Source organism: Hordeum vulgare, chromosome 5H, assembly GCF_904849725.1.
Source record: "Hordeum vulgare subsp. vulgare chromosome 5H, MorexV3_pseudomolecules_assembly, whole genome shotgun sequence".
NCBI classification, from domain to species: Eukaryota; Viridiplantae; Streptophyta; class Magnoliopsida; order Poales; family Poaceae; genus Hordeum; species Hordeum vulgare.
In genome coordinates, this window is record NC_058522.1 from 118,430,061 (window position 1) to 118,445,394 (window position 15,334).

At 46.0% G+C, this 15,334-nt stretch overlaps 1 protein-coding gene and 1 long non-coding RNA gene across 2 annotated transcripts; both read right to left on the reverse strand.

The window, feature by feature from the left end:
• Positions 1-251: 251 nt before the first annotated feature.
• On the reverse strand, positions 252-894 carry LOC123399015. Its single transcript, XR_006610301.1, has 2 exons — positions 841-894; positions 252-318 (listed from the first exon to the last, which is right to left on the reverse strand). It is a non-coding gene; the product is annotated as an uncharacterized LOC123399015 (long non-coding RNA).
• A 21-nt stretch (positions 895-915) lies between these two features.
• LOC123396394 (DNA mismatch repair protein MLH1-like) lies at positions 916-1,730 on the reverse strand. Its single transcript, XM_045091340.1, has 3 exons — positions 1,488-1,730; positions 1,075-1,130; positions 916-988 (listed from the first exon to the last, which is right to left on the reverse strand). Exons 1-3 carry the CDS (start codon positions 1,728-1,730, stop codon positions 916-918), a joined length of 372 nt encoding a protein of 123 aa, XP_044947275.1.
• Between the last annotated feature and the right edge of the window lie 13,604 nt (positions 1,731-15,334).

The window sequence follows — 15,334 nt, forward strand, 5'->3', positions numbered from 1 at the left end:
ATCGCCGCCTCTACTTTATATTGCAGAAAGTACTCTCATCGATCAAGGGGCTGGAATGCTAAAACATGAAAAGATCATCTTAAAAAGGCATGTCCCCTAGAATTCGAACAGATAAAATATATCCACCTGTAGCAACCTATAAGCTAAGGCATCATATTTACACATCCAAATTTTTAATGTGGGCCAAAACAATGAACATATACTTGACAAATAACAGAAAATGGTTGAGAGCTGAAAACCTTTAGTTTCACATCTTCTTCTCCACTGTTGCCTCTTATATTATCCCATGAGATGCTCCATGCAATCATCTCCTTGCACCTGCAAGGTATAAGCAGTTATAAGACAACTAATATCAAGTTATCTTATGGTCATGACACTTGTAGCTGCAAGCTATCTACAGGAGATGCCAATGAACATAATATATAAATGGGGCCAAAAATACTGGAAGCAACTTGAAAATAACGAGGAATGTTGAAACCGTGCCACCTTGTAAAACATAGTGTGTCTAGTCAATGCTTCTATATTTAACTAGAACAATATCAACTAACGCAAAGCAAGAGTTGGTCAATCTCTGGTAAGATGCACTCTTGCATGAGTAACTGCACTACTCATGCTTGCCTAGATTTTTTTTGTCTGTACACTAGCTGAAAACGGGTGACAAAGTTAAGCAAATGGCAGGAACATCAATCCTGTATGGTTGAAAACTACATAGCAGCAAATCTGGCTTATTATTGAGTCTAGCAATGAGAAATCATGGCAAACCTCTGTACATGCACCAGATCTAAATCCTAACAATAGCCGGGGGCGTAAAATGGGCGAGGGAGTGGGGGAGGAGCTCACCCTCGAAGAGGTACTTGCATATCTCGGGCGGTTCTTCTTAGAGATGATCTGCGAAGGGAGCAAAGGGAGGTTAGATTAGGCACTTGTAGGACCAGAGCTGCGAGCGCCGAGACCGGAGCCGAGGAAGACTTGACCGGAGGAGTCAATTCTTCAAATACACAACAATAATACTTTAACAATAATACTTCAACAATAATACCCAAATATTCGGAACATGCCGAATTCTTCAAATACCCAACAATAATATTGTAATCATTCAAAATCTCCAACAGATCAGACTGTGATAGACACTACATGTTGTCTAAAGGCAATTAGCACTAACAATATTTATTTATTTTTGCGGTTGTGCGCTCATTTGACCATGGAATGGCAGCTCCTATGCATTTGTTACAGCTGAGTGAGTCAGAACAAACAGACATTAGATCCAGTGTAGAAAATCACCAAGACCAAAATAACCAATCATTCGCCCACATGGCCCTGTATGCACTAAGGATTAGCAGCTCGCAATGAAGAGAAATCACAACTAACAGCTTGCATGTGAAGGATTTTTGCCCTGGCAGGCGTCCGGGGCAGCACCCAGGGTTGAGGGGATGGAGGATTGGTTCCGGGGTTGAGGGTTTATTTAGGAAGCGGACGGGCAAGCGTACCCGGATGACGTAGCCATCGTCGGAGACCTGGATGAGCTTGAGGCTGCCGTCCTTGACGGTGACGGAGATGGTGGAGGAGTCGGCGTCGATGGTGTTCTCGACGAGATCCTGCACCGCCGACGAGGTCCGATGGATCACCTTCCCCGCGGCGATGCGGTTCACCACTGACTCCTCCAGTCGCCGGATGTGCGGCGACTCCCCGCCCCCACCCCCGCCGCGCGGCACCGCGTCATCGACCTCCATGCCCGCCACGCCGCGTCTAGGGACCGGGCGGAGGAGGTGGGGAATGGGGAGACGGAGACGGCGGAGGTTCCATCGATTTTGGTATTCGTGCAGAGGGGAGGATCGGCCGCCATATGTCGTGGGTAGGTTGTGGGGGAGAGAGAGATGGGGATCGCCAAGAGAGATGGGGTCGTGGGATTTCTGTCTTTCACTTTTTTTCTCTTTTCTTTTTCACTTTGGGTAGCCAGCCTATCACATGCGAGGCCACGGATCCCTCCCCAGAAACAGATCCTCGCCATCCAGTCCTCCTACATCCAACGCTCAAAACCCTCCCGTCATCCAACACACCTCTATCACTTTTTCTCTTTTTCTTTTTTCAATCGTTAGCACTTAATGACCAATTTGTGCAATAGTATGATGACCTAATGGACGCAAAAGGTCATAACGTTATGGAATTTTGGTCATGGGTCAATGACCAATTAAACCACCATCATTTTCGGGGTCATAATTGAGCATTTTTCTTGTAGTGCATTGAACTTGTGCTTCTTGATCTCCATCAGCAAAACACCGGCATGATCTCCATTGTCACCAGTGCGGCATCATGAGCTCCATCATCATGATCTCCATCATCATGCCGCCATCGAGGTTGTTGCATTATCTATGCTATTACTACTAAAGCTACAACCTAGCGATATAGTAAAAGCATCTACAAGCACAAACGTTAGTTTAAAGACAACCCTATGGATCTTGCCGGTTCCCGTAGCATCGACGTGCAAGTCGATATTTAACTATTACAACATGATCATCTCATACATCCAATATATCATATCATGTCTTTGGCCATATCACATCACATGCATACCCTGCAAAAACAAGTTAGACGTCCTCTAATTTCTTGTTGCATGTTTTACATGGTTGCTGTGGGTATCTAGTATGATCCCATCTTACTTACGCAAAGTGTCACACCCTGTTTTTCACCACAAGTATTTTATGTTGCAAAAATCAGAGCTTGTTAAAACTTTTTCAAATAATGTTGTGAGTGCAATGTAAGCCCTTGTATGAGTGAATGCTTGCTTGTTTGATGACTCAAACCCATGAAAAACTTATTATTTTGCTCTTTTCAAAAAAACCCTTTTCCCTTTATATCAAGATCACCTTCATCATGTTGGGATACACTACTAGCTCATGAAGCCAAGTGGCACTTCCAACCAAAGTTGGTGATCTGATCCAAATATTATTTTCATTCATTAAAAACATTAATTGGTGATTTAAAATATTATTTTCCTATTTTATATTTATGTCTGTTTCTAAGGCCAGGAATTATATTCCCACAAGGAAGATTGCTTTCCTGCCTTAGAAAATTCTGAGTAAATTCATGGAAGCTCAGAAGGACATATATTTTCCATATATAAGATTTTCAACCCTATTTTATATTAATATTATTTGAGTAAAACCCTGAAAACAATTTCTGTCTGTTTTAGCTTTTTGAGATGCTTCCAAAGGAAATGATCTCAATAAATGCCCATAAAATTACAGGAGCCCTCCAAGCCATATTAGGTGCTCACATAATATCTCACCTTGATCCAAGGTGGCGAAGTGCACCTAATGAGCCCAAAACCCTCTCTGTCCAGAGAAGAGTTGGAACAACTCTACATTGCAAAGTTTCTCCAATGGAGCTGAAACTTTGCACATGTGTTTGGCACCCCAAATGAGGACTCCACACCAAAGGTGGGATTTGTGAGTCTCTGTTTGGCCACACTTCCTTTGTAAAGGACAGTACTGGTCATTTTGAGGCATTTTCAAGTTTACAAAGCTAAACTTGTTCAATGGAGCTCAAATTTGGTGAAACCCCATGTTTTTACCCCAAGACCAAACCTGTTAAGTTTCAGTTCCAGTGGTGGAGTGGAAGCACCCCAAATCAATGTCGAACACCTACTGACAAGAAGGTAAAAACCCTCCTAGCGACTGTTTTAACCAATGTCAAAGCCCCAAACTTGGTGAGTTAGAGCCCCAGAACACCCTGAGCACCCAGGCAACCAGCCCCTCCCCAACTCCAAGCACAAGTGACAAGATCTTCAATTTGAGCCGCAGGCCAGTACTGGCAACACTAGTGTTTCTTGCCTCCTTTGACCAGCTCGTGCTCCCACTAACACACAACGGCTAGGCACACTCCCAGCAACACTCAGGACATGGAGGACACGTCCCAAGTGCCCCAGAGCGCGCCAGCATGCCGTGGCATGCCAAAACTACGCTCTGGGCGTGCTACAGAGAGCCTCCAGCAAGGGGACGTTGCCCCGGCCCGTCCCAACCTCCCCAGTAATGTCCAAACGCTCCCCCGACAGCCATTTAGTGCAAAGCTAACACCAGGGACCCCCTCCCCTCACGCAAGAGCTGAGGCGACGCGTGCCCGCACGCGCCCGACGCGGCTGAGCATGCACGGTCACTACGGCTCGACCCCACTCGCTTTCCCTCTGTAGACGATGCACCAGGAGGTCCTAAACCACGTCCCGAACATGTGGTTTCGCGGCCAACACCTCACTGTGCACGCACGCGCACCACGGTGAGTCACCGGCGCGCCCGAGTCGGCTCACCGTCGTTGGCCTATAAATAGGTCCCCCCGGCACCCCAGCACTCCCCAGGCAGCTTCAGCTCAACCACTAGACTCCCCCTAGCCGCCCAATCGAGCTCGAAGAGCCCCGGTGCTCGAGATCGACCGAGGCCCCTCCGCCTCGGAGCTCCGGTCGATCTCCGGCTACACGCCGGCTCCTGCGCTGCCCGACCTCCCATTGCACTCCCCTTGACGCCAGGACCATTTCCCCCAACTTCCCCGAGCGAATTCGTGCCCCTAGCCACTAGCTCCACGCCAACCCGAAACCCTTCCGCCACGGTCACCTCGTCGCCGGCGATATAGACCACCTTCGGTGACGTCCCGACCACGAGCAGGTAGGCGGAGGAACGAGGGACCCATTCCCGCTCCTAGATTGGCCTGAGGACAATGGTAGCCTCGCCGGCGTCCGTCTCCACCTCTCTGGGTGGAGGTAGGAGAAGGACCCGACAGGTGGAGCCACCTGTCGGTGTCCTGGGGCAGCCAGCGCGCGCAGCCGCTGACACTGACCCCAGGGGCCCGCATGTCAGGTTTGGACATGGCCCGCGCGCGCCTGGTGGCCGGTCTGCTGGCCGGGCCGGCTGGGTCTCCCCCCCTAGCCTTTTACTTTTATTTTTAACCTGCAGCTTAAATGATTTTTATAAAAATATTTAGCCAGTAGAAAAATATGATTCTTCCACAGATCACCATAATAAAAGGGCGACGATGCTTCATAGGGTGCACCATAAAACCCGAGTGGCAATAAACCTCATGAGAGAAAGCCAATCCATGTGAGAAATCCAGATCCAACGTGGAACCCCCCATGCAGGCCATGTCCGGCCGCGAGAGAAGACCATGAGTGGAACCCCCCACGTTTTTGCTGCCTTCCCAGAAGACCGGCTGGTACTCACAGTATCAGTTTCTCAGAATATTCTGCTTGGGGTGGCGCAAAGGTGTCCTGGTCCGCTCCTGTGTACATTTTGGGTACGGCGGCTGCAGAGATTCTTCCCAATGATGAGGATCCGATGCCTCTCAATGGCAACCCTCATCCGCTCCCTGGGCAGCTCGTGCATGACAATCTGCAATTTGCTTTGCCCCCATATCCTGCACTAGGCTGGAATGCGGTGCCGCTCGCCCCTGGAGATCCTGGGCTTGCCGCTGCAGATGCTGAAGACGGTGGATGGGGGCTGCCGCCCGTTGATCTTGAGGCTGGAGGCTGGGGGCAACCGCCTGCTGATGGAGTTGCCTGGGAACACGCTGCGGCACCTGCTGCGCCCGCTGATGCACCTGCTGCTGCTGCTGATCCAGTTCAAGACCAGGAATCAATGGTGATTGATCAGCCGAGTCCCTCCTCCTCGGAATCGGTGCACGAATTGGTGGACCTTGATCCACAGCAGGGTCATATGGCGGAGGAGCCGGCCGCTGGTGCTGAAAATGTTGATATTGCTAATGCTGATATTGCTGCTCTCGCTGATGCCCCGGACAATGCTGTTGTGCCCGAGGCTTGTGCTGCTGATCCTGATGCTGGTCTGGACAATGGGGCTGATCTGGAGGAAGAAGAGCCTAGGCTGGAGGATGTGGATACAAACCCTCTCGCAATTGTTCTCTACAAACCCCCCCCCCTCAGTCCAACCTCATTGTCGGGGTGTCTAGGGTTTTATATGGGCCTCCGTTGCCCCCAGTGATGTCCTGGGCACGCACTTTTGATACTCTGATGGGCACTGCTGCTGCTATGCATGTACCTCGTCAGTTCCAGCTGCCAATCCTTGAGCCCATCCTGATCCCCAAGCGATCCTGGGACGTGGCTTTTCATGCTGATACACCAGGACCTTCACTGTCGGACCCTGCTTCTGCCTCGCTCTCATTACTGGAGGTAACCCCTATCAGCCTAGCTTCTTCTTCAGAGGACTTATCCTTTCGCTCTCCTGCTCCATCCAAGAAGGGGTCCCGCAAGAAGGCCACCTCGGTGATGGATTCCTCGGTGAGGCGATGTACTCGTGGCTCAATCAAGCGCGATGGCGTCAAGCCAATTCTGCAGGAGCTACCTGCACACATCCCCAAGAAAAGGAAGCCCAAAGCCAAGCCTATGTCCTCAACGTCCCAGGAGACTGAAGATGTACCTCCCGCCACTCCTATCCCAGTGATCTAGGAGGTAGGGCAGTCATTGGGCATAGCCCCTGAGAAGCTCATGGTGGATCGACTTATGGAAGATCCGCTGACTCTGCACCCACATCTTCTGATGTTTAGTCTCTCCATGTTAAGCTGTTACTGTACTGGTCTTATGTTCTGTCGAATTTCTGTTGTTTTTTGGTGTTTCAAACATTGGTTGCAGTGGCTATTACATAGCCTTGCTTTTGCTATATCTCTAATCTGCAATGGATAGTCGTTCCACGAGGAGTTGGCGTGTGTTGTGCTGGAATGTGCGCGGCCTCAATTCGGATCATAGACAACGGGCAGTCCGTAACAAAATTGATGAGAGCCTTGCTGCGGTAGTCTGCTTGAAGGAAACAAAGATGCAGTCTATTGAGTTTCGAGCGGTTAAAGGTTTCTGCCCCAAACGTTTTGATCAATTTGCTTACTCCCCTTCCAGGGGTGCATCAGGAGGGCTCATCAACCTTTGGAACTCTTCCATTCTCACTGGTCACTTAGTAGACTGCTCCCCATATGGCTTGATCACCTCCTTTACCTCCAATCACACAGGTGAATCATGGAGTTTGGTTAATGTCTATGGACCATGTCAAGGGGAGGCCCGTGATCTTTTTGTGAGCTCGCTTTACAATCTTCATATCCCCACTGGGGCTAGTTGGCTGCTCCTTGGGGACTTTAATTTCCTTAGATCTCCTGACAACAGAAACCTCCCTGGGCTGATGTAAATGACATGTTCATCTTGAATGAAATTATTGGGCATTTGGGATTATTGGAGCTTCCCATCAAAGGCAGATCCTACACTTGGTCCAATATGCAGGACACCCCTCTTCTCGAGCAGCTGGACTGGTTCTTTACATCCACCAACTGGATCTCCCCTTATCCTCTCACCCAAGTGCTCCCTCTGGCAAATACTGCATCTGATCATGTGCCTTTTGTGGTCACTGTTAACACCTCCATCCCCAAATGCAACTTATTTCGTTTTGAGAACTACTGGGTTGAAATGGAGGGCTTTATCGAATGTGTGCAACAATCATGGCTCATTCCTTGAAGAAAGACACACATCTCTGCTATTATCATGGATAAGATGAAGCATCTTAGGCAGGCTGTGAAGAAATGGCAGACGTCTCTGTCTCAGTTAAAACATCTTATTTCCACCTGTAATCAAGTGGTGCTATGCTTGGATGAGCTTGAAGAGCTGAGGTCCCTATTCAGGCCAGAAGCTAATTTCAGAAAAATTGTCAATCTACATTTGGAACATCTGCTACACCTTCAGTGTTTATACTGGAAGAAGCGGGCCACTATTCGATTTGTTAAGGTTGGTGAGGAAAACACTAAGTTCTTTCATGCTATGGCCACTGAGCGGTATAGAAAAAATTCCATTGCCTCTCTCAAGTTAAATGATGGTTCTATTATCTCTGATCATGATCAAATCGCTGCATGCTTCTGGGCATCTTTCAAGGATCGAATGGGAACTTCTCTTGGCATTAATATGGCATTTGACTTAGCCTCCCTACTGGATGAGGTTCAGGGCCTTGACATTCTCACAGAATCTTTTACCAAGTCTGAAATGGATAAAACTGTGCATGATATGCCTACTGACAAAGCTCCAGGGCCTGATGGTTTCAATGGGCTTTTTTTCAAGAAATGCTGGCACATCATCTCCCCTGAGTTTTATCAGCTTGCTGCTGAATTTCATGCGGGCCATGCCCAGCTGGTAAACATGAACTCTTCTTATATTACACTCATTCCCAAGAATAGGTCACCTGAACATGTGGGAGATTACAGACAAATTTTTATCAAAAAGGCTACAATTGCAGATCGTTAAATGTCTTCACAAGAATCAATACGGTTTTATCAAGTCTAGGACTATTCAAGATTGTTTACGCTGGACTCTTGAGTATCTGCACCAATGTCACCAATCCAAGAAGCCTATAGTTATCCTTAAGCTGGATTTTGAAAAGGCATTTGATTCTGTGGAGCATGAATTCATCTTCCAGATTCTTAAATCCAAGGGCTTCAATGATTGATGGATCCTTTGGGTTAGGCAGCTTCTATCCTCTGGATCTTCATCAGTACTAATCAATGGTGTGCCTGGAAAGAAGTTCATGTGTAAAAAAGGTGTCAGGCAGGGAGATCCTTTGTCACCATTGCTGTTTGCTATTGCTGCTGACTTTCTACAAACTCTGGTCAATCAACTGCTCACAGATGGGCTGATTCAGCTGCCTATACCTACTCATGATAAAGATTGCCCTATAGTGCAATATGCTGATGATACTCTTATCATCCTACCAGCTGACAAATTGCAGTTGTTGCAGCTTAAGAAAATGCTTTTGCTTTTCTCCCAGTCCAGTGGATTACAGGTGAAATATCACAAATCTGCACTCCTACCTGTCAACACTTCTTCTCAGCACCTACAGGACCTAGCAGACTCCATTGGTTGCAAAGTGGGATCTCTACCCTTCACATATCTGGGACTGCCTGTTGGGACAACTAAACCTCGAATCATTGATCTCATGCCTTTGGTGGTTAAAATGGAAAGAAGGCTCAGTGCTAGTTCCTCTTTTCATGCTCAGGGGGGAAGACTGCAATATGTAAACTCAGCACTGTCTGCTGTTCCCATTTTCTTTCAATGCAGCCTGGATATACCACCAGGTATACTGAAGCAATTGGAGAGGATTCAAAGACAATGTCTATGGAGAAGAAATGGGAATGATCATGCACCCTCTCTTGCTGCTTGGCCTCTGGTGTGCAGGCCTAAAAATAAAGGGGGGTTAGGGATTGTGAATTTAGCAATTCAGAATGAAGCACTCCTGCTCAAACATGCTGATAAATTCCTCAATCATGCTGATATCCCTTGGGTTCATCTGATTTGGAACACATACTATCACAACACTATACCTCAGGGTACTGCACTTTGTGGCTCCTTTTGGTGGAAAGACATCTGCAAACGTCTTGACAAATTCAGATCTGTTACCTATGTTCTACCTAATAAGGGTGACTCCTTGTTTTGGTCTGATTCATGGTTACTTGGCAATTCCACTATGCCATTGGCAGCTAGATTCCAACGATTGTTCTCCTTTGTGGCTGACCCTTTCTGCACAGCTCAAGAGGTCTTTGCTGCTTTTTCTGATGACAGCATGCTAACCATGTTTCACCTCCCACTGTCTGCTCAAGCTTATCAGGAACTGACTTCGGTTCAATCTTTACTTCTGGACCTGGACCTTGATCATCAGGCCTTTGACAGATGGGTATGGCGGAAGGATGCTAAGGTCTACACACCGAAGGCCTACTATGCTCATGTTCATAGCAGTATTGTACCTAACCCTCTGCTTAACTGGATCTGGAAAAGCTGTTGTACCATGAAAGTTAAGATTTTTGCCTGGATCCTCATTATGGACAGGCTGAACACACCAGACATGTTGGAAAGGCGTCACTGGAAGGTTTCTGATTCTAATCTCTGTGTGTTATGCCATGCCCGAGTCAAGGAAGACAAAGACCATCTATTCTTCACATGCCTATTCAGCACCAGAGTTTGGAACTACCTGCAGGTCACTTGGCAGGGGTCATCTATGTGGACTGCTACTGCTACAGCTAGAAAGGAGTTCCCTCATCCCTTCTTTGCTGAGGTTGTTTTCACAGCCTGTTGGAATATCTGGATTACCAGAAATGCAAAGGTCTTCAATCAGGAACAACCAAAGTTCAGGAAATGGAGAGCTGGATTTCTTCATGACATTTCTTTGTTAGCTCATAGAATTAAGGCTAGTTTCAGGGATGATCTCCTTAAGTGGATTTCCTTTATGCCTCCTTGAGGTTTGTATCCCCCTGCTCCTCCCCCCTCTGTACATTCTACAACCTCTCTTGTACATACAGTTTTCATAGTTGCAACACAGAAAATGGCTGTGGGGGGGTTTTCCCTACAGTAGCCGGTCAAATTTATTTTTTCTAAAAACGTATAGTAATTGGTTCTGTAGTGTTTGACATTTATCAAATACAGAAACTGTTTTGGTATAATAAAATGATATAAAAAGCATTTGTTTGCTCCTGTTTGCTTTTAAATAAATATGCTTAGCTAATAAAAACTATAGGAAACATTTTCCAAAATAATAAACTGAATTTATCCAAGGTTTGCAACATTTTTAAAAGCACCTTGTGATCTGTTTTGGTGTGAGCTATTATTTATTTATTCCTTTTTTGACGGTAGAGTTACCGAGTGATGGAGGATCCAGAGCGGAAGACCTCGAAGACCCCGGATACCTAGCTGACCAAGGCAAGCAGCCCTTTGACCATGACTTGAGCACAAACATTGTTGCATGCTAGTATAGTTGGTATTCTCCCGTTGCATGTGATCACGATGCCGGTTCATCATTGTGGTGATGGCATCAGAGGCTTCTTCAAAGCCCTTGCATGGTAGTGATGTTATTCATATGGCTCCTCGGAGCACAAGCATGATGAGCTTGACCCAACCATCTATGAGGATCATGCTACTGTCATGTTGGCTAGTAAAGTTATAGGTTCATTGCACTGAGCTTGATCCTTCAGGGTCATGTTAATACCATGTTGACAAGTAAAGTCAAAGCATTTTATCATGAGCATGATGATCAGTTAAATAAAGAATTTATGAAAACCCCGTCGGGTGCCACTAATGCCCGAGGGTGATGATGAGTTGGTGATCACTTTTGGTGAAGTGATGCACCGGTGTTTTGTGTGAGTATGGTTTCGGAAATGGGATTAGATTTATGATGTGTCGACCATCCCAACCTTACCAGTACGACCATGTTACCCTTTATGGGACGGGGCTTTGTTGATTACTCTGGTCGGTACTAGCAAAGAGCGACATTACTAGTGGCGGGAGTGATCGGTGTCACTCTCGTGATGGGGTCGTGCCAGGTAGGACGACTATGCCATTATTATGGGTTCCAGGCACACCGTTGGTCCCTGCATGGTTGATACAGTCCAGAGTCGGTGCTCGTAAGATGTACAACATGTGGGCTGGGTACCAATTGAGTGGACCTCTTTGTCTAGGATCGTTAGGTGAAAGATGATGATCGAGTACTTACCTCGGGTATTGGTGATATACCGCGAGTCGTGGATGACACGGAAGTTTCCCGTTTCTCGTGGGTCCAGCATACTAGCTCTGCAGAGTGTCAAACAATTCGAATAGCCGTGTCCACGGTCAAGGACAGGTGGGTGGCGCTGCTTAAATTACATCCAACGTTTCCGCATAAACCAAGTGTCTGTGTGTGGTGTTAAAAAGGTGTTGTTATGCGAGTAATAATATGACCAAGTTCGATGACTTGGCATATAGGGTAAACCCGGATGGTTTAGCCCTCATTAAGACATTGAGGTTATGACAAGTCCGATGACTTGGCATATAGGGTGAACCCGTATGGTTCAACCCTTAGCAGATATGTTGATATCTGTAACCTGTTCTTCAAGAGTAGTTCTTTAACTTGTTGCATATACTTGATCATTCCACCAAATTGCATTCCACAATAGATACATGTTACTGTTATTCTTCACTATAAATGTTCATATCATGGGCTGTTTGTGAGTACATTCAAAGTACTCATTGGCTTGCCACTGGTTATATTATTGACCAGACATGGAAGGACCGGAGTTTGGTGACGAGTACGCCGTCGGAGACGAACCTGCGATCTAGGACGCTTCCAAGTCAGAATGCCTGTCGGTGTAGGATTGATGGCATGGGCACCGCTTAGCCCTTACGATTTTTCGCTACTCGATGTATCTGTTTAATTTGGCTTTAGACCTCGCTCTTGAACCCGACCTTCTGGTCGTTTGATGTAATAATTTCGGTACTTGGATGTAAGACTCTATTATTCAGTATCTGTGTTCAGTGAACATTGATCCTTGGGGTCACTGTGCATGGCGAACTCGACTTGCTAGTCGGGGTCCCCACACAAAGCTACAATGGTGATATGTGTATTGCTATTTAACCTTCTCCAAGGACCGCCTCGGTCAAATCCAATTCAACTAAAGTTGAAGAAACAAACACCCGCCAGTCATCTTTATGCAACCAGTTGCATGTCAATCGATGAAACTAGTCTCTCATAAGCGTACGAGTAAGGTTGGTCTGGGCCGCTTCAGTCCAACAATACCACCGAACCGAGAAAAGACTAAGGACGGCAGCAAATCGAACGTCAGCCCCCACAAACTCTTTTGTGTTCTACTCGAGATATCATCTACACATCAACCTAGCTCTGATACCACTGTTCGGGAACGTCGCATGGGAAACAAAAAATTTCCTACACACACGCAATACCTATCCATGGTGATGATCATCTACGAGAGGGGAGAGTGAATCTACATACCCTTGTAGATCCCTAAGACAAAGCATATATAATGCAGTTGATGTAGTGGAACACCTTCGCGATTGAAATCCCAGCCATTCCCGCCATCTTATCACGATCCTTCCCACGATCCCATCACGATCCACCTCGATCTAGTGCCGAACGGACGACACCTCCGCATTCAGCACACGTACAGCTCAATGACGACCCCGCCTTCTTGATCCAGCAAGAGAGACGAGGAAGTAGATGAGTTCCCCAGTAGCGTAACGGCACACCGGTGAAGGCGGTGATCTATTCATGCAAGGCTTCGCCTAAGCACCGCAAAAATCCGATCTAGAGGAAGAACTACAAACTAGAGGAGAGGGTAGCACGTGGCAGAAATTATGTGTCAAAAACCCTCAAACCACTAGTATATATAGGAGGAGGGAGGAGGCAGTCTTGCCCACCAAGGGAAACCCCTTGGCGTCGGCCGAACCAAAGGAGGGAGGAGTCCTCCTCCAATCCTACTTGGATTAGGACTCCTTCGCAAATTGTCCACCTCTTTTGGATTTTCCACCTTTTTCCACATGGGCTTACTTTGGTTGACTAGACAGCCCACTAAGAGCTATTGCGCCACCATCAAGTCCACGTGGACCTCTTGGGCAGTGGTGGGCCCACCCGGTGGACCCAAAGTACCCATTCGTCACTCCTGGTACACTACCGGCAATGCCCGAAATCCTTCCCGAATCCAAATACCAACTTCCTATATATCAATCTTCGTTTCTGGACCATTCCGGAAACCCTCGTGACGTCTGGGATCTCATTTGGGAATCTGGGCAAAACTTTGGTCACCAGCACCTATAACTCAACCATACCGAAACATCACCGAACCTTAAGTGTGTAGACCATGCGGGTTCGAGAACTATGCAGACATGACCTGAGAAACTCCCCGGTCAATATCCAATAGTGGGACATGGATGTCCATATTGGATCCTACATATTCTACGAAGATCTTATCTTCTGAACCTCTATGCCAAGGATTCATATAATCTCGTATACTATTCCCTTTGTCCTTCGGTATGTTACTTACCCGAGATTTGATCATCGGTATCTCTATAGCTATTTCAATCTCGTTACCGACAAGTCTCTTTACCCGTTTTGTAATACAAGATCATGTGACTAACTCTTTATTCACATTGCTTGCAAGGCTTATTGTGATGTTGTATTACCGAGTGGCCCCCGAGACACCTCTCCATCACATGGAGTAACAAATCCCAGTCTTGATCCATGCCAACCCAACAGACACCTTTGAAGATACCTGTAGAGCACCTTTATAGTCACCCAGTTACGTTGCGACGTTTGATACACACATGGTATTCCTCTGGTCTCCTAGATTTGCATGATCTCATGGTCATAGGAACAGATACACTAACATGCAGAAAATACTAGCAATAAACTGACACGATCATACGCTACGTTCATGGTCAGGGTCTTGTCCATCACATCATTATCCTAATGATGTGATCTCATTATCAAGTGACAACACTTGTCTATGGCCAGGAAACCTTGACTATCTTTTATCAACGAGGTAGTCAACTAGAGGCTCACTTGGGACAGAGAATTGTCTATGTATCCACACATGTATTTGAGTTTCCAATCAATACAATTCTAGCATGGATAATAAACGATTATCATGAATAAGGAAATATAATAATAACTAATTTATTATTACCTCTAGGGAATATTCCCAACAATTTCCATCAACTATATATTGATTATAGATTCTAAAGAATTACGTAATCAGAAGTCTACAATTGTGGACATACATTTCTCAACTAGATGCAAAACCTTTCATATGATTGAGGTCCAAAGACCATGGCCATGGCAAAGTGTGAGCAACACTCGGAATGAACTCAAGCAAAGGGTATAATCTAGCTAGAAATGATCTTGCTCAGTAATGGAAAGGTATTCATAAGCAATACCTACACCAATTTTCTTCTGGAAGTCGAATTGAGAATAATCTGGTGGTGAAACAAAGAGCAAGTATTGTCGCACAAGGGTTCACGCAGATACCCAACTATTCTCTAGATGTGGAATATCTTTCTGATAACTTATATCATTGGCAGTACAAAATCATCTATCTCTTCAGTTGATAGATGTAGTGATCACATATAAATGTGGATCACTAGATTCAGACATATATGATTGATTCCTGATGGAATCTCACTTCTCAATCGAAATGCAAAATGCAACATACATTACGTAAAAATCAGTAAGTCACCATACGACTTATTGTTGTCGGTACATATGGTACAACCGAGGTAGTGAGTTCCTTATGCATAATGATTGCTCCTACAATGACGATTATCCATGTTTGTGTGTCTACAATGATGACACATTTAATCATCTAAATGTCAAAGTTTAAAATGAAGGACTTGGGTAAATCTAAATACCGCTGGTTATTACAACTTGAGCACCTTAATTCATACATTATGTTATATTGTGTTGTCTATATCCAAAATATATTGGATAAATTCATTGTGGACAAATATTATCCATCCATAGCTCTCATGGTAGTTCGTTCTCTAGATGTAGAGAAAGATCTA

Coding starts and splice junctions, on each gene's coding strand:
- LOC123396394 (XM_045091340.1), bottom strand. CDS start 1,730: ATGGAGGTCGATGACGCGGTGCCGCGCGGCGGGGGTGGGGGCGGGGAG. Junction 1,131..1,487: donor ACGATGGCTACGTCATCCGG/GTACGCTTGCCC, acceptor GACAACATGTAG/TGTCTATCACAGTCTGATCT. Junction 989..1,074: donor GATTACAATATTATTGTTGG/GTATTTGAAGAA, acceptor GTGTATTTGAAG/AATTGACTCCTCCGGTCAAG.